The sequence below is a fragment of the Numenius arquata genome, chromosome 15, assembly GCF_964106895.1.
Source record: "Numenius arquata chromosome 15, bNumArq3.hap1.1, whole genome shotgun sequence".
Lineage (NCBI taxonomy): Eukaryota > Metazoa > Chordata > Aves > Charadriiformes > Scolopacidae > Numenius > Numenius arquata.
This window is the reverse complement of record NC_133590.1, coordinates 12,435,628-12,455,064: the sequence shown is the minus strand read 5'-3', so window position 1 is coordinate 12,455,064 and position 19,437 is coordinate 12,435,628. Positions and strand designations below refer to the sequence as shown.

General features: G+C 40.5%; 1 protein-coding gene across 19 annotated transcripts in view; it reads left to right on the top strand.

Annotated features, from left to right (window-relative positions):
- ATE1 (arginyltransferase 1) overlaps positions 1-14,056 on the top strand; it is an 80,485-nt gene extending 66,429 nt beyond the window's left edge. For 18 of the 19 annotated variants that reach the window (XM_074159222.1, XM_074159233.1, XM_074159235.1 and 15 more), the window contains one exon: positions 10,968-14,050. In XM_074159222.1, coding sequence (XP_074015323.1) covers positions 10,968-11,146 — 179 coding nt within the window. In that variant the 3' untranslated portion in view covers positions 11,147-14,050. Of the gene's footprint in view, positions 1-10,967 lie in introns of all 19 variants that reach the window. The other variant, XM_074159221.1, reaches the window with a different exon arrangement.
- The last annotated feature ends 5,381 nt before the right edge of the window (positions 14,057-19,437 follow it).

Sequence of the window (19,437 nt, the reverse complement as noted above, 5' to 3'; positions counted from 1 at the left end):
ATATCTGCTTCTGACATACAAGGAGGAGAGTGAACCAGCGCCCCTCAAGAAGCACCATTGTCTGACTTCTGGTGTAGTTCATGAAACATTTGGCTTGGACTGCAAAATTCCCCAAAATACGTTTTAGTCCAAAATTACCATCATAGAGATTGTGTAACCAACAGATGTATTTTGAAATTACATATTTTTTTGAGGCCATTGCTTGAAAACTAAAGATATCCTCGCATACTTCTCCTCGCATTGAAGAGAGAGATCGTAGAATCATAGAATGGTTTGGGTTGGAAGGGACCTTAAAGGTCATCGAGTTCCAACCCCCTGCCACGGGCAGGGACACCTCCCACCACACCAGGTTGCTCAAAGCCCCATCCAGCCTGGCCTTGATGGTTGTGTGCTCGAGATACTCCTTCACCATTTGAATGTTGTGCCATTGGATTCTCTAGCAGAATAGTTCTGCTTTTTTGTGTGTGACCGGACCAGAATGAACTCATGAGTTGGTGAAGATTCAGGAGAATGTGGGGAAGGACAAGGACTGCCAAATCTTGTAGGAATCATTTTCCATACTCGGAAGGCGTTAGAAACACAAGAACAGAAATTAAAAACTAAATAATGTGGGCTAAGTAGGGCGATCGTGCAGATTTATTTCATGCTGAGGATAACTAGCATATGGGATTAGTTTCAAAATGTGATAAAAGTTAAAAGCTGTAATTAGGCACAGATAGGGAGCAGCTGTGGGAGCGACACCACAGGCATGTGCTGGGTCCCGGCTCTGCCACACGCCACCAGCCCCTTTTTCCAGGGTCAGACCTTTTGTAAGGATCCTCGGTGCCTCAGATCGTGTTTACTCTCTGCGCTGGTGACATCATCCCGACTTTTCACATGCAACATAATTGATTCCATGTTTTAATTAATTTAGCCAGTAAATTGATTGCTGTAACCTGATTTATTTAGCTGATAAGCTACTGCCAATTGCTTCAATTTTGCCTGTTTCATGGAAACGCTTGCATTCGTAATTCTCAGCCTGACTCTTGTGTTCGGGTTTTTTCCTCCTTCTCATATATCTTAACTAGGGCTTTGCTTTGCTCTTCTGTTCGAAAGGTCCTCTTGCTGCTTTCTGCCATTTTCACTTCTATACAGTTCAAATATTTTAATAAATAGTATTCAACTCTTTTATTCTTTCAGATTTTTTCTTGTTTCCACCCCACTTTTTGAGACTGTAACTCCTTAAAGCATAACCCTCTAACTTACTGATTTTACTATCATTGCAAGCTTGGGGCTCAGTACTGTGTTCTCATTTGGCTTGAAGTGGCATTAAAACCCATTTTTTTAAAGCCTCTGGCAGTCTGGTTGAAAATGGAATTGTCTTCTAGAAAGCCTTCTTGTGAAAGTCTGAAATCCTCGTTAGTAGCCCTTCACAATCAGCTGGCTTGGGGTCAGTTCTGTGGAAGATTTTGCTTCAGAAAAAGACATAATGCTGCTTTTTTTTTTATTTTTATAAGTTTGATGAAAATAAGTGTATGGAAATATATTTATAAAATAGAATTAAAAAAAAAAAAAAAAACAAAACAAAACCCACCCAACATCCAGTATTGCTAAAATTCCCATTATTTTAATTAATATTTCTGTCTCAGCCAGAAATTTGTTTTTTTTTAATTCCCTGGAAGCAAGGTTATAATCCAGAAGGTGACGATGGCCTATTAAAGTTGCAAAGTGTTTTTTCTTAACTTGTTTGTGCAATGCAAAATGGCTCTAAAAATATATAAAATGAGGCAATACGATTACTAGACGATTATTAGCCCTTGTAAAATTATTCTGACATGAAAAAATGAAGTCGGGAACACTTTTACATGTCATAAATGTCAGCTTTGCAATCGGTGGAAGTTGCAGGAGTTCAGAGATACTGGGAAGGACGGTTGTGATTTGCTCTCACCCAGGCATGAAGTGCCGTGTGCCTTGTCTTAGGCACTGTTCCTGCTACAAAGCATAGACTGACTCATTAGTGTCTAACTTTTTTAGTTGGAAAATTACTGATTGTAGTGGAGTTGAGTATTTGGCTTCTTGAGTAAATCTTAACTGAATTACAAGGTATTTTAGCTACCAGTTGAAATGAAAAGACAGTTTTTGTAGTGTTTCTGCTTTTTTCTTATGCAAAATATGTTCAGGAAATAGATGGAATAAGCTGTTCTGATTGAGATGTCAGCGTACTTACTGGTTTTAAAGTTCTACTAGGGTTAGTAATGAGGTAAGCATTCTGTTTATCTAAGATAAATATTTATTCCTGTTTTTCATGAGGAATGAATGAAATATTTCATTTCCCTAATAGGAAGTGTTTGTGTGGCAGTTGCTTTCCATCCCTCATCTTTTCTATTTAAGGTGCGTCCCTAATTTAGTATTCTCAACCTTTAATTCACAGCTTTAATGGCATGTTTAATGTGCCTTTTCCAACAGTAACCGAGTCACTTTTGATGATGCCCTTGAGAGGACGAGCATGTTGCTCAACTCTCTGGAAAGATACGTGTGCAGTTTTAATTCCCTGTTTTTGAGTGAATTAAAGAGTTGCTTTCGTGTGCTGTTCCCAAGTGCTCATTGGATTTTGACCATAGTTTTCCCTTCTCTCTCTGAAGAGAAATGAGCAGCTCAAAATACTGAACTGCGTTGTTCTGAATAGCTGGGATACTTTGAGGAAGAGAAGGACTCAGCTAAGAAAGGTTCAGAGAAGCACTGGGGAGATGGATCTGATGCAGGATGAAGCTTGGTCAGGCTCATCGATGCTGCCCCAGAGCAAACAAACCTTCCCAGAACCTCCAGAATCACACATTAGAGGTACTTACAGAGCCAAGCAAAAATGAGTTGGGGCATGAATAAGTTTATAATCTTGACCTAGCCAGCCTGGATCTGTAAATCTGCCTTGTGCGCTCTGCTGATGGCCAGGGTCACAGAACCTGATTCAGGGAGGGCCACGCACAGGACTGGGGTCTCCCAGTGTTCATGAGTTGAAACCCAAGCTGGACCTGCTGCAGTTCTGCTGCATTTAAACTGAATGCATAATCGAAAGCTGACTAGATGATCAAAGAGGGTTTTTAAAACAAGCAAAAAGACAAAAAAAAAAACCCCAAAACCCACAAGAGCCTCCTGGGCCTGCAGTTAATATCCTTCATCGTCAATTCACATTCTCATGTCTCGTATCCAAAGTCATCAAGGATAGTGTCACAGATACAACTTCAAAAGAATTGACCGGTTCATTTTGTCTCCTGGAAGAGCATCCAACAGTGAAATAGTTATCTTTGTCAACTTGCCATCTACTAGATTGTTTTTGGTTTGGTTTTTTTTTTTCTTTTTCCTTTTTCCCTTGCCTTAGTGTCTTGACTTTGGAGGCACTGGATGCTGTTCTCAGATAAGAAGTTGTTCAGTCTAATGTAACTTAAATTTTTCCAGGTACTGCTAGGTTTTTTTATAGTGCATCCCAGAAAACAAAGTCCTTGGAGAAGTATCATTTAAATCTAGCCCTTTGGTAGCCATTTCTCAGGCACCGTATCTCAGGATAACAGATTGAGGTAAGTTAGAATAATTGCATTATGTGAGAGCTCCTCATAAATAAACTGGGAATTTTATACTTATTGTTTTATGTGCATCTCTTTCAAATGTGTCCAGACCAGCGGGTCGTATTTGGATTTTAGTGTTCAGCGATGTAGTCAAAGGCTTTTGTGTTTGCAGGTGAGGCAGAAGCCTTTGCAGGTTGCTGTGAATTACAGCTGAGAAGGAGAACTGCTCTGAATCGCCATATTCCCAGGAAACGTTTTCCATTGGCCCCTTTTCATGTTTACTACTGGAATAATAAGAGTCAAAACACAATGAGTTATTGTTGCCGCGTGGCACAGCGGGGTTAGCGGATTTGCAATGTGTTTTGTCAAGTGATTAGGCTGCTTGCTTCTCCGGATTGAATTGCAAATCATAAACCAGTCGTATGATTTCAGGCAGGAAGCCCAACGATGTTTGGAAAACGTCTTCAGCATTTACCCTCGTCGCACCTTCTTGTCTTTACCCCTTTTAAGTTATACTTGTAAAACTAATTCTTCTGTCTTCGTGTTTTAAGGATCATTGATAATGCTTTGATAAGACGCATTTTTCTCCTTAGAAACATTCTCTTTTTGAACAATGATTTCAAAAGTATTGAGAATATCCTGAGTGTTTTACTGTACTTCCTTTGTGACTTCTGCTTTCTGGTTTTAATTAAGAACTCTTTTCATTGAATTTTGTGGTGGTTGTTGTTGTTGTTTATGCTTCATTTTAACTGTACTCTTATTTTGGTTCAACTTAGTGTTTTTATACCCCAAGGCATACTGGTCTTTAAGATTTCTTAAAGTCTGAGTCTAGTAGGAATGGAGCCATATGAGAAAAAGCACATTTCAACTCTCTGTTCTGTAGAAATATTTCTGTTAATGTGTATTGCTTATCTCATCGCTGTGTATTGTCTGGTTGTTGGGTTTGAGGACGACTTCCTGTACTTTACTGGTGAGGGAAAAAAAATAACGCTTTAAATTGAGTAAGAAATGAGCTTAAATTCAAAGGTCAGATACATTACCTTTCTGATTTGAGGTGGAAACCTTTTCTATTTCCAGTAATTATTATCTCCTATATTTCAGTCATAAAATGTGAAAAGTCAATTTGTTTCTTCCTTTTAAAGTTTCTTTGTTTTTAAATCATTGATCATTAACTGTGACAAGGGCGTGTAAACCAGATGTAGCTTTTCTTCCAAAAAAATTTGACGAGGCTGTAGTGTTTCTCAAATAAATGACCGTTGCTTCAGTGGGACCAGCAAAGGATGGGTGCTGCTTTTGAGCATTTTTACACCTGGTTTGAAAGCTCAGGTATCACGAAACTTTTCTACCCCTTGTAAATTGAATTTTAAACCTGTTATTTTTAATTGGTTTGGAAAACGTGAACACCGTGTTCATCTTTGAAAATGATGCAAGTCCTAACTGCTTCAAAATTGAAAATTAAAAACAGAGAAGAACTTGAAACAAAATCAAAATCCAACGTCCCGTTTGTGCTGCCGGTCTGAAAGTACAGCTGTTGTCAAGTCTTGATCTTTGTAGTTTTTTCTGTGGATTTAATGTTTAGAGGTAAAAATAGGGGTGGGCTTTTTTTTTTTTTTTTCCATTTATAAACAAAATGGAAACTAATTTATAATGTGAGTTATTTATCTGGGAGTTTCCTTCAAAGACTGCTTTCAAAGTGAATCACCCGTTTCAGTTAATGGCACAGTTTTAAGTATTTTAAATTTTGAATGAGGACAGGTTCTTTGCCCATTTCCTTTCTTTCTTCCACTGTTTCATCCTGCTACGGAGAAAATAAAATCCGGGTTCTCTGTGTAGTGTGGATTCAGAAGCCCAAAGTGAAGATGGTCAAACCCTTCCTTTGTTCCGGGGGGTTTAAATAGCATTTAAGGAAACTGAAGCTTGTGATCAGAAACAGCATCATTTCAGAGCTTAGCAGGTGTGCCATGTTTCTTTTTTGAATTGGAAATGCCAGACCTCAGTATGGCTTCTTACTCACTTCGAATATATAGAAAATGTAAGAAATATTTTCCTGTGACTGATGTGGATTTTTTTTTTAAGTTGGCGGTTTTCCTTTTTCCTATTTTAAAAATCACAAAGTCAATAAATTTGTCACTTATTTTTAATGCTTTATTCACTTATTTTCCTGTAAATGGAAAAACGTACATTAAAAAAAATCGTTAGCTTGCTTGCATCTCTAGATTATGCCCGTGACAAATTCAAAAATGTCATGTTTGTGAGGAGTCTGTTCAAGAGGATGAGCGAGGAGGTACCATTGGCTTGGTGCCCATCACGCGTGGCTTTGAAGAAGAGCAGCACAGGACACTGCTGCCGCAGGCTGACTTTCCAACCCAGTATCGATCAAAACCAGCTTGACCCAAATTCAGCCACCGCTGAAAAACTGCTTTAGTAATAGTTTGCCACAAAACCATCGGGAGTTTTTTTCAGCACGATGTTGGCTCCCAGCCTGCGTAGAGTTGCGGGAGGCTGTTGCAGAGCTCGCTCTCCCGGTCTCAGCTGCACGGCTTTGCACGTGCTCACCCAGCTTTCTGGCCAGATGTGGCTGTTTTTCACTTCAGCTTATATGAGGTAGCAATAATATAGATTAATGCACTCGGAGAATAAAAATATTTGGATGTTGGCTTCCCAGATTAATTTTATAAAAATGCTAATTGATTCCTACGCTGTAAGAAAAAAGATTGAGAACATGCAACTGAAATTGTGTAAATCCAAACTGATGCCTGTTTTGCTTGTTGCTTTGAGTAAAAATGGTAGGATAATTTCTTCTCCTTGTTTTATGTTAGTATTTCAGCAGGAATGCATATCAGCATTTGAAACTCAATTTTTGGTTTTGGGAGGGAGCTTGCAGATTTGGGGGGAACTTGCTTTGGGCTGAGCAAAGAAATAAAAGCTGAGTTGTACAGGAGCGTGTCAGGCTTCCTGCTCTTCACATTCCTCCCAGTCCCGTGAGTAAAGAAGTATTTCTGGGCTGATTGCTGCCTGAGGCTGCCTTTGAAGACCACTGCTGTTACTTTAGCTTATTACTCGGTGTCGCTCAGTAACGTTGACCATGCTTTTGACAAAGACGTATATGTGCATGTGTAGCTGGGCCAAGAAATCAAACCGATGTCTGCCTGATGTCTGCCAAGACAAACCATTGCTTGGAGGGGCTTTAGATCTCTTCTACTTTTTACTTTGTTTTTTATGGATACTTAGCAACATATCTGATATGCTTTGTTTTTTTCCGAAAAGAAATCCTCCATTTATGAAGTGCATTTAATAGTGATATGGGGGTGGGAACAACAAATTTCAACAACTCTTTGCAATCTTTGCAGGTTTTTTATGGGATCATGGTGGCAAGGTAGAGTTATATCTATATCTATTTCTGTGCATTCTTTCCAGACACCTCTGGAAACACTTCCTCTTTATCACTTAAATGACTGGATTTGGTGGAAGCAGTTCTATTAACAAAGTGTTATAAATGAGCAATAGTACTAGAAGGAGGTGCAGTACTGCTAAATGTCCATTTGAATTCTTGGGACTTTGCCTTTTTGAAGACTATCTTCTCATGGAGCTGTTGATTAACTGTAATCTACAAAAGAGTCACTGTTCCTTGACATAAAAAACATACAAAACTTTATCACTTAATTCATTTATATCTGTCAATACAGCTCGATGGTATCCACTCAAGAAAACTAAACTTCAGAAATATCAGTTCTGTAGATTGAAAGTACCCATCATTTTGGAGAACTGAGCCACTCCAGCTGTGTTGGAGAGTTTCATGTATCAGATTCACAGAATGGTTTGGGTTGGAAGTGACCTTAAAGATCATCCAGTTCCAACCCCCTGCCATGGGCAGGGACACCTCCCACCAGACCAGGTTGCTCAAAGCCCCATCCAGCCTGGCCTTGAACCCCTCCAGGGATGGGGCAGCCACAGCTTCTCTGGGCAACCTGGGCCAGGGTCTCACCTCTCTCACGGTAAAGGATTTCTTCCTAATACCTAATCTAAATCTCCTCTCTTTATATATGAGGTTTATACTGTCTGCATTAAGCTTAAAACATGTCTGATGTATTCATATTACAATGATTTTTTTGAAGATACTGGTACTTTCTTGATTGCTCTGGGAGAGCCTTCTCTTGCCTGAGGGTTGCGTTGTTAAACCTGTGCCGTAGGCCAGGAGAGGACTGGTCTACAGCATGGTCTGGCATGGTCTGGCTTCTTCCCAGAAAAAGCTTAGTTTAATAGATTTGCTAGAACTCTCATCATAACAGTTTCCTATGGCTGCCCAGCTGGAACCAGCGTGGGCCTGATGGCAAGGAGGATAACGCCCCGACTGCGCTGGGTGCAATGAGTAGAAGTGGAGTGAGGGTGTAAACGCTGAGCAACGGGAGTTCGGCTGAGCTGGTAGGAGTGCAGGGAAAATGAAGGTTACGGTAGCACTAGTTACTGTAAAAAGTGGAATCTGGGGCCAGGAACACTCCAAGCCAAAAGCTGAGCTCATCCAGAGCGTCAGGCTCCAGTATTATTTGACAGCAGCGAGCATCGAACAGCGAGCAGAGAACGGCTTTGAAAGTGCTTTTGGCACGAGGCTACGAAGGCCAGGCTTGGCGTAAATCCATTTCAGGGCACAAACTTATGGTCAGCCTGGAAGTGCAGTAAATATAAACTTTCCAATTTAAGAAGTTAAAATAATTTTACGCTTGTGTCACCTCCAGAAGCTAAACTTGCAAATGGTTCCTTGGTGAACTTTGAGAAGGGAGGAGGATGTAATCGAAGAGGCAGCAGCGCTGGTAGTAAAACCAGCCTGTTGGGATATCGGAAAGGTGTTGGCCACACATCAAAAAACCAAATGGATTTCAAAGAGGGAGAGAAAGCCATAAAGTGTTTTTGTCTTGGGTGTTTATCTAAAGCAATTGCCAACATTAATTAGTGGAGAATGCAATCTTAGCAAGTACTGTTCAGATTTTCTGCCTTCCTACCACATTTTCCTAGTTAAGTCTTAAGAAATACATTGTGCTTTCATGTTAGGAATCAAAACATAGATAAAAGTGATGAAGTCATTCTAAACTTTGTAAAGCAGGCTTCGTTAAGCTTCACATACTAAATTCAGGCAATTAGCAGAAAAATATTTATATGGCATTTCTGTGGATGAATAGGGGCAGGTGCTTCAGAATGTGTTGCAAAGAAAAGCATTTAATGACCTCCTTTGTCTTTAATAAAGCATAAAGAATATTGAGCTTTTTCTATAGTAAGGGCTACATTTGAATAGAGATTTGTCTTAAAGGTTTTTTCAAAATTCTTCCAGACAAGTAGCTTATCTTACCTGTGGCAAGTCTAGTGAGCTTCGGGTATTCGATATAAGGAAAAGTAAGAGAGGACTTGGTGACCAGTTTGCTTCCCTGAGCTGGTGTCATATCCTCTGCGCTTCGGATCTACGGCCATGTGTGAAGCTTGCTGAGAAAGTCCATCCTCTCTTTATTCTTTTATTAAAAAAAAAAAACAAAACCCCAGAACTATTTTTGCCCATGAAGTAACTATTTGAATTACCTGGTTTTCCACAGCAGTTGGTTTGATTGGGACTGTTTAGTATGAGGAAGAGGAGGCTGAGGGGAGACCTCATCACTCTCTACAACTACTTGAAAGGACACTGTAGAGAGGTTGGTGCTGGTCTCTTCTCACAGGTAATTAATGACAGAACGAGAGGGAACGGCTTCAAGCTCCAGCAGGGTAGGTTTAGACTGAACATTAGGAAAGAATTTTTCACAGAAAGAGTGGTCGGGCATTGGAACAGGCTGCCCAGGGAGGTGGTTGAGTCACCATCCCTGGATGTGTTTAAGAGCCGTTTAGATGTGGTGTTGGGGGATATGACATAGGGGAGAACTGTGTAGAGTAGGGTAGATGGTTGGACTTGATGATCCCAAGGGTCTCTTCCAACCTCCATGATTCTATGATTCTATGATTTTGAGTCAACCCGGGTGTTGTAAGCGGGGAGTGGTGTAGAGTGGATGCTGTTCAGGATCTGGAGCCTTTCAAGGAGCCTTAAATGTTCTAACCTAAATGAAGCAAGTACATGAACATATAACATACTTTAATTTGAGGCAGATTGATGCAGTACTTAAAGCTAAGCAATTATACTTACCTGTGCTATTCTTTAGTCAGAATAATGTCCTGACGCTGAAAAAGATTGAGTCTTTGCATGGTTTATGTCCCCAGATGCTGACCTCCTAGTGAGCACCTCTGTTACTATTTGAATTTCTATGGTTCTATTCTCAAACTCGTATTTCAGCTTCTGCGTTTAAGTTGACTTTTAAACATTGGTGACTTTTTAAACCTGAAGTTCAGAAAGTCCAAGATTTCTTTCACTGGTATTTTGTAGTAACTTTATTAATTTATCCTGCAATGGCCTCAGGCGAATGGCATGTTCTCTTGCTTTCTTCAAGGAGTTTTCTAGCACTGTAGGGCCAATTTTTCTGACACGCAGCGGCTATATAATGTTATTATTCAGCAATAGTAGCATCAAATGGATTAATAAGGAAGTTTTAACGTGTTCAACGATGCTCTTATGTGTATGATTCTGGCTAAATTAAGTCACGAGGGATCTGTAGATGAGGTTAATAAGATTCGACTCCGGTGTGTGTATGTGCTAACTCGTAGAGCTCGGGGATCAGACTTGAAGTAAGGGCATGTGTTTAAGTTCATTCTACTTAGAGAAACTCAGAAACCAGTAGAAATGGGGTAAAAATGATGGGAGCTTCACCTGGGAAGGCAGTTTGTTGCCTGATGCTTCCTGAAGGCAAGTAGTGGAGGCTTCTCCCTGGTTTTAATACGCTTTTCACACTGGGGGAAAGGGAGCGCCCTGTGCTGGTGGATTTTGCAAGTGGTGTAATAATTAAGTGCAATATGGCAACAACAGTGAGTCTCTCCTGGTCGGTTGTGTTTGAAGGTATTTCCCAGTTAGAGTTTCACTTAGAATCATAGAATGGTTCGGGTTGGAAGGGACCTTAAAGACCATCTCGTTCCAACCCCCCTGCCCTGGGCAGGGACACCTCCCACTAGACAAGATCCTCAAACCAATGGGCTCCAGCAAGCATTAAATGAATGTGAATTTTAAAATGCAGCAGTAGAGGTATTTTCAGAAATGCTCTGTATCGCCACTAGAAATGCATGGTGCATGATTTAATTTTTCACACACCACAAATACAGTTACTTTGCAAGTTAGGTTTTGTTTTAAACCTTGATTCGGGAAGACTGCTCTGTAAATCATCTCTGCTTTCACCTACTGTTCATCTGCAGGTTAGTTTTATTACTTCATACAGCTTTTCATTACACGTATTGAAGTTAGTTGCATAAATTAAGATCATATGGACAATATACATTACTAATCTTTGTGTTCTCTGATTCTCTTTGCAGTTGATGAAGGTCGTATTAAGGAACTGGGCAGGGTGCGAGTACTTCACAAGAGAACCGTGATGCCTTACAGCGTGTATAAGAAGAGAAGGAAGGGGCCAAGCGATGAAGCCAGCGTCCAGCAATATGCAAGTTTGGTTGGACAGACCTGTTCAGAAAGAATGTTGTTGTTTAGAAGTTGAAAAATCATTAAATGGCATTTCGATGGCGCTACGTTTTATTGCACTGCCACTGGATGACGTGTACTATAGCTGTGTGTTGGTTTGCCTACTCAAATAGCAGTATGAAATGCAGGTATATATCTAGGCTTGTGTGAATACACGGTACTGTGTCTAAAGGCCAACTCCAATAAAACTTACAATACAGCAAGGCTTTAGCAATATAAGTTTAGAAAAACGTGCTTGCAATATATCTTAATCAAGTAGTTCTAGCCTTTCTATGCATTTTGAATAATTCCAAGTATCTAAGCAAAATGAAAAACAGGTGTCTTTTTTTGTAGAGATGAAGGTTGACTAAATCTAGATTAACAATAATTAAATTATGAATGTTTTCAGATAGCAGCTTGGATATCTGTTGTTAAAAATTGCCATGAAATTTATGCTCGCATTTGTATGCTCCTGAACTCTTGCAAGAGAATTGAAATGTGCTGTTACTTTCTAATGTGAAATCTGGCATGATTTAATTTTATTTCAATCGTATATCTAAAAATGGGAAGAAATTATTTTGACTGCACATTCTTCATTCGTTTAGAGCGGTAGGTTAGCGTCCGAGGTCCTAGTGAATGTAGGAGTTCATACATTCTCAGTGGCAGGGGATGCAGAGCTTTGGAAAACTTTCCCCTTTAGAGAAGAAAGAGAATAGTTGCACTATAAATATACCAAAGATATGCAGCCGAGTGGCACGGTGGTTTTTTTGGTATAAGCCTTATCCTTTGTCTAAAAAGGAGTGGATATTTTAATGCACATCACTAATGTGTAATAGAGGAAGGTTTATCCTACAGCTCGTCGGTGCACATTTGAGAGCTATGCTAAAAACCAGACGTGAGGTACCACTGCTGGGGATTGTTGCGGTGACGAATTGTATGGGGAGATTTACATGTCATATTCCTGCATTTGTACTGACTGTTTTGTCGATGGTGCAGCATCTTTAATAACATTTTACTAAATACTTTTGTTGGAAACGCAGGGAGTTGTGATGCTTTATGACAGCACTTTATTATCTGATATATGAACGTTGTCATTAGTGTTGTGTGTCCCTATCAAGTCATGCAGATTATAAGCATTTGGGGGAATAACGTTGTTTTATGATTCAATAATGTACTACAACTTCGTAATAATACCAATGCATTTGTCTGTCTTACCTTCTCGGATAACGGGTGCTAGGGTTTACCTTGAATCAACTTGAAGTTTCCCGTTAACCTTTGAAGAAAGATTCTTATTCAGGAATATGTGTGTAGGTGTTTTTCCCCAGAAAGGATCCAAATTCGGTCTTACCCTCTGAGGGTTATGTTTCCTGTCGTTCAGGGGCTTGATTTAATTTTAAGCACTTGGCCAATATTATTATTCATTGATTTTTATGTGGAACAGACGTAAGAATTTGGGGATTCAAGTGCATTGCAAACATTGATCTCTTTGATCATCGTAGTATTATGGATATAGAGGACAGCTTCAGCTGTAATTAAAATAAGTAATCTTATGTTTTATTAATTTGAAGGTATTGTATTGATCTACTCCTGGCCTGCAACAGAATCGAGTATGGCTGTAAATATCTGGTATGTGTTTATCTGGGACCGAGAAGTTTCTGTATAATGTACAATCTAATTTATCCATGTCTGATCTACACCTATTGCCACGGGAGAACCGCTAAATATTACTTATGAACATTATTGTAAAGAGTTCCTTTCTGTGGAGACAATACTCTTGCCACCCAGTGAAATGTCAAATAGTATAACATTTTCTGCCTACACAATGTGTTGAAAAGCAGTAAGGCCCCTGTGGCTTAAAACCAAAATAAATGAGAAAACCGATTTTGTATCATATAAAAAGGTTAGTGGGCACCCAGGAATTCCAGTATGGCTTGCAAAATCTTAAAGATGATCAAAACCATTCAATGATGGCCTCGCTGTGCTCCTGGAGAAGTTAAAGTTTCCGTTAAATTGCAAGGGAGCAGACTTCATGTCACCACTGAGAGTTCTTGAAAAGCTCCGTCTTTAGAGCCCACTGTTACTGGTGCGTCTTCTAGAGATGTATGAGGCTTTTATCTGATGCTCTCTTTCTCTCGGGGAGCTTTTAAGGACTGCAGTTAAGGGAAAGCGAGATAAATATAAAATTGCAAAATGAGTACAGCTTGAAGTTGTCATTAGTGTGACCACTAAAGGTAAACGACCATTTCCTGTGAGTTCTGAAACGGTGCTTTCACTTTCTGACCTCCGCTGGAACCGCAGCACCGTGGCACTCTGGCCTTCTGCCTCCTACCGAGCTCAAACACACATTTATGTATTTTTAAAAAAAGTCGACATTAACTCAAAAATGCATCTGATGTGGTATATTATTGAGATCTGACTCACTTCTTCAGTGTTATTTTAGAAGAAAAATGGTGCAGTGCTTTTCAGGACTGATGACTCTATCCCTGTTTTGGAAGTGGACTAGAGTCTGAGGATGAAGTTCTGTAAGTTTTGCCATTGACTTCAGTGGAACTGAAAATTCACCACTCTTATAACTTTATTTAATAAGACATTGTCATTGAGAATTATTGAACCTAGAGATATTTAATTTAGTACAAAATCTTTTATAAGGATTTTTAGTGTAGTTAGTTTGTGAGGGTTAATCCCAAAAGTAAGGTTGCCTTGTTCTATTTTCTGTTGATAAATCAGCATAAAATGGTGGCGAGAAAATGCAGGGCTGTGGCCAGTGCTAAAAAATACCACGCTTTGTTTTGATTGGACATAAATGGGCAGCTTTTTTGTTTCCAGCACCCACACATTTCAGTAAATGCAAAAGAACCCGCATGTTGAGTTTGTACTTGCTTTTCAGCAGGCCTGTTTGACTCGTAAGTAGAGAAAATAAAGTTATTTCTAGTCTGTGTAAATAATTAATAGCTCTGAGTGTGACTTCTGTCTGCCTTTGTTGAAATTCATTATCTTGGAGGTTGACTAAGCGTCCAGTGAACAGCAAAATTGGGGAAGTCAAAGAGTAACAGTGATTAGAAAGGATACCTGTCAGTTCAAAACATATGCTGGTATTTTAGAATTTTTAGTTCCAGTTAGACAGAACAATGATGAGTTTATGCTTTGAAATAGAATTTATAATTCTTTTGTGAACAGAATAAAGTGAAGAGGTAGGCTTTTCACCAATGGGGAGTAGGTGGGGCCAGCTATTTATTTTAGTTAGGCTGCACCATTTCTAGTTAGTTGAAATAAACCACTTGCCCTGAAGGAATCGGCTAAAGCAGCAGCACAGAAATTACCTTCACAAAGATAACCGAACACTGATTCCTTTTCCTGCTGAATGGGGCAGGATTCCAGTGAATTCTGGGTTCCTGAAGGAGACTTTTGTTGAAGCCCAGTGACACCATGGCTGGAAATTTTGGTGTGCCAAGGCTTGCGGTGGCCCAGTGCCCAAGGCTCTGTCCTTCAGATCCTGCTTCCTGGGAGCGTTTATTTCTTCTGTTTCGTTGTTCCTTCGGAGTCTACATCCATCGCTCTTTTTGAAGTTCTCTTAATGTCTTTGCCGGGCAGTCATTCTGACTTGAATGGCTACTGGCCTGATCAGCCGTGTGTTTCTGAGTTCCCTCTCACTCTGGTTGTCCCAGATAATCCTTCAGACATGGATTATGTGCTCTCCTCACTAGCCCTTCTATTGCCACCGTCCTTCACCAAGCCTTAGCGGTTCTTCTTGCCTGTTCTGTCCCAGTCCTGCTACAGGAAGAGTCTGCATTTGGAAGGGTGTAGACAATAGTGAGAGAGTTGGGGTTGTTCAGCCTGGAGAAGAGAAGGCTCTGGGGAGACCTTACAGCCCCTTCCAGTCCCTAAAGGGGCTCCAGGAGAGATGGGGAGGGACTCTCGATCAGGGAGTGGAGCAATGGGACGAGGGGGAATGGTTTTAAATTGGAAGAGGGGGGATTTAGATTAGATATTACGAGGAAATTCTTTACCGTGAGGGTGGTGAGACACTGGCCCAGGTTGCCCAGAGAAGCTGTGGCTGCCCCATCCCTGGAGGGGTTCAAGGCCAGGTTGGATGGGGCCTTGAGCAACCTGGTCTAGTGGGAGGTGTCCCTGCCCATGGCAGGGGGTTGGAACTAGATGATCTTTAAGGTCCCTTCCAACCCAAACCATTTTATGGTGATTCTATAATATTTAGGGCAAAAATCATCGCTACGTTTCAGGGAAATGATCAGCATTTCCAGAAGCATCGTAACCACATATCGTATCCAATATATTTATAAAACTGCACCTTTAGTGCCTCTTGCATGTGATCTCACACACTGAGCATAAAAAAAAAAGCCAGATTACGTTTTCACTTGCCAAATGATTTGTTTTCTGAAGTTAGTGGAAGCAATGGAGGGTTTCCAAGCCCCGATGCCGTGGCTCTCCCTAGGAGGTGAGCTGTGTCTCTCCGTCAGGCTGGAGCATCAGTCGAGGAAGGTGAAACCCACCGTGGAAGGGCTGGCGGTGGCCCTGGGTGACAGAGAGGGGATCTGAAGGTGGTCAGTGGAGCATTGGCAGGTAAGTAGCGTGTGATTTGCCTTTAGTTACGAGGCAGATATTAGTCTCACTGGGGAAATAAAAATGCACTGTGGAAAACAAACGGTATAAATACCACTGTTTAATTTCGGTGGTAGCTGCTAACAAGTGAGTACCCCAGCTCGGTTGATTGATTATAATAAGCTCATTTCATAGGAGTTTTTGGAAAAGCACAATGACTAAGCAGCTGAATGTACAAACACTAAACAGAACACTTTGTGAATAGAAATGGTTAAATACAAAGATAACGCACAAGTATTAGAAGAGTGTTAAAATATGTTGTATAAGCCAAAACACGTTTATGGGATATAGATGTACAGTATTATCTCATACTGTTAATAAAGATCGTATCCATGGTCAATGGATTCCTAAATAAATTAGTATTCTATAAATTAATCTAGCATTTTAATTTTATAACACATTTAAAGTGCTATCTTGTGAGAGCTTTGTTTTCTAACAGTATTGAAATAAGTAAGAACGTAAATATATGAAATTACCATATAAAACCAAGTATAGCATACGTTAATGCTATCTGTATTGACACAAAACAATCTTAATTCTGAAAACAGTGGCTCTTACTGGCCTTAGAGAAATCAAGTAACAGCTCAGCAGCTTTCTGGCTGTATCTCTTCATGGTTATGTTTCACTGTTTTTATGTTTATTCATTTCTTTATTATAACTATTCCCATCAGATTTTTTTTTTTTTGTGCTTCCCATCAGTTATTTCCACTTTGGTTTTGACACAGAATACACGTGTCTGCCAAAAGTCCTGCTGAGAGATCGCTACTGGGACAAAAGAAAGTGTTAGAGAGTCTATTAAGTAGTGAGAGGAGAGCAGAGTCCGCGGGGACAGTCAGTCTGCAACCTTTGTGCTGCAGAAAAAGCGGGGTTTATTTACAATTTAGTCTGCTGCAGGCTTTAAAATAAATGTGTCAGATTTCATTCATTTCCCTTTGTCTGTGACATCTGATTGTCATTGCCCAGGAAGAATCAATGGAGCATTGTAGAACATTAAGAGGGGAAAAAAAGGAAGTTAAGGTCAGGGTATTGTGTTTTTAGCAAAATAATGGAGCTAAGGAATGAAATTGCATGAATTCTGTTGGCATTTTTTGATGTCTGCAAAGGAGCAGACAAGTGGAGGCTGGATGGGACTTTCAGAAATGGTGTGCTGCTTCTCCCCTACCTTCTCTTCTCCAGGCTGAGGCAGGGCAAGAGGACATCCACCATCCCTGGCAGGGCTGAACCTCGCTGCTGGTGGGAATCTCTAACGAAGGCAGCTCAGCGAGTTCCTTAGGGTGATTTTCTGTAGGGAGTAATATACTTGTTATTGGAACTTTTTAATATCTGGTATTTATTTTTCGTACTTTTGGTTGCAAGTGAACCTGGTTTGCTTTGAGCTACTGGAATGTGAAGAGCCATCACTGAGGTTCCTCTTTGCAGCAGCGCTTTTTTTCAAAGACTGTTGCCAAGTCAGCCTGCTGGGGTTTTTTCAAAACTAACCGATCCCAATTACCATTCCAGATAGTCAGTGTTTTTAAGCTATTTTATTGAGCTTTCTTAAGTATTCCCCCATTAGTCCATTTTTTTTAGTGTGATGCCTTGGTGCCAGCTGCTCCAGTAATTGAAGTAATAATTGAAGTGATTTAGATAGCAAATAAATGTTGCTTTTTCAAAATAATAATTGTCACTGCCCTAGTTGATTTTTCTGTTTAACACAGATCCATGTTTTCTGTTTATTTACCACACTTTAGTAAAATACAGTGAAGAACCAACCCTTACTCTACCAGCAAACATAATTTTTTTCTCCTTAAATGCTCTCAACCTGCAGCCACCAGAGGGCATGGTCCATCTTGCAAACTTCACCGTAGCCCTAACGTTACTTCTTGTCTGAGTATCCAAGTTTTCTGGGTCTCATTTATTTATCATCTCATTCCGAGTCTAATTTTTTACTCTGCTCTTAATTGTGGTATATCAGAAAAAAAAGCCAACAACTTACTGGCAGGTGGGGTTGACAAAGTTCTGCACTTCATTAGTTGAATGAGGCACACATTTGTTAAAAATCAGGTTTAAAAGGTATTTCAAGACAAATGTTCTAGATTTAAAAGACTGGATAAGTTATGTTACTAATCTATGGCTGAAATTGGGAACCGCAGAACACTTAAGGAGAGGCCAGCTGGCAGAGTTGACCCATCTTGAAATGCCTTTGATGATGTTCTAGATGAAGTAATTCTTGCTATTCCTTTCTATGTTGTAATTTCATTGATCAACCCCTATCAAACCGTGTGCGGTGGGAGCATTAATAATGTCTAATAGACTGTTTATTGCATTCATTATATTTCTCAACGGGATTGCAACGACTAAATCAGTGCATCTCAGGAAAAATGCTGTCTCCAAAAACGGCCCGAGTGTTCTCGCATCTTCTGGCCCAAGAGCGGTGTGTGCTGCGCTCGCCGACAATTAACGGAGCAGTTGCACTTTCGGTTGCTGACACCATGTCCGTTCCCTTGCTAAGGCCCTCTCTTTTCAGAAGCCGACTGCTGGGCATGTTTAGTTTGGAGAAGAGGAGGCTGAGGGGGGACCTCATTGCCCTCTACAACTCCCTGAAAGGAGGGTGTAGAGAGGTGGGTGTTGGCCTCTTCTCCCAAGGGAATAACGACAGGAGCAGAGGAAATGGTCTGAAGTTGGGGCAGGGGAGGTTTAGATTAGATATTAGGAAGAATTACTTTACTGAGAGAGTGGTCAGGCACTGGAACAGCCTGCCCAGGGAGGTGGTGGAGTCGCCATCCCTGGAGATATTTAAGGAACGTGTAGACATGGCACTTGAGGGCATGCTGTAGTGCCCGAGATTGTTGGGTTGTGTCTGTTTGTGGGTGGGGTGGGGTTGTGGGCATTTGGTTTGGTTTGGTTTGGTTTTGGTGTTCTGGGATTTTTTGGGTGTGGGGGTTTTTTTTGTTGTTTTGGTTTTTTTGTTGGTTGGACTCGATGATCTCAAAGGTCCCATCCAACCAAAAATATTCTGTGATTCTGTGATTTTTAAGTCAAACACAAAATTTTATCTCAAAAAAATCACTGCTCAGTTCACACCTGCCCTAAAATATTACAAAACCCCTAAATCTCTTCATTGTCAATCGATGTCTTGGTGAGGTTTCTGGTGCATTGCTTGGGAGAGCTACAAAAAGATAAAAAGTGCATTATTTTTCTGCTTTCTCCTTATCCTACTTCTGTTGTTTTGATGTCAGGGTTCGCTCTCACCTGTGCAGGGAATAAAATGATGTCAAAATAAGGTTTCTAATAGTGAACTTGGAGGTCGGGAGACTGCAATGCTTGCTTTATTGGCAAGGGCATTGCAACCCGTTTGTTTTGTGAATGTATTCGTCTCTGTTGCTCACGATGAAAGCAGTCAGAGAGATCAGTTGAAAAACAAGGTTTCCAATTTAAAGTTATTTATTGTTTTTCATACAAGTACATTACGGCAGTGCCCAGAAACCTGGGAGAGGCTTTGCTGTGACAGCTGCTGCGTGTGTCCTCAAGTTGAGATTATCCTCATCCCTGAAATTTTTGCAGTCCATGAAATCCCAGATGGTTTGTAAATACCCCTTTCTAAGCTGGCTGCAGTAAAGGGAGTGAATCACTGCTTTCCAGGAGCAAGGCAGAGGGCTCGGAGGAACTGGGATTCAGAGGAATGTCCTGCTCCAGTTATTGTGCTGCTTCTCAAGGGATGGTGGTGCCTTA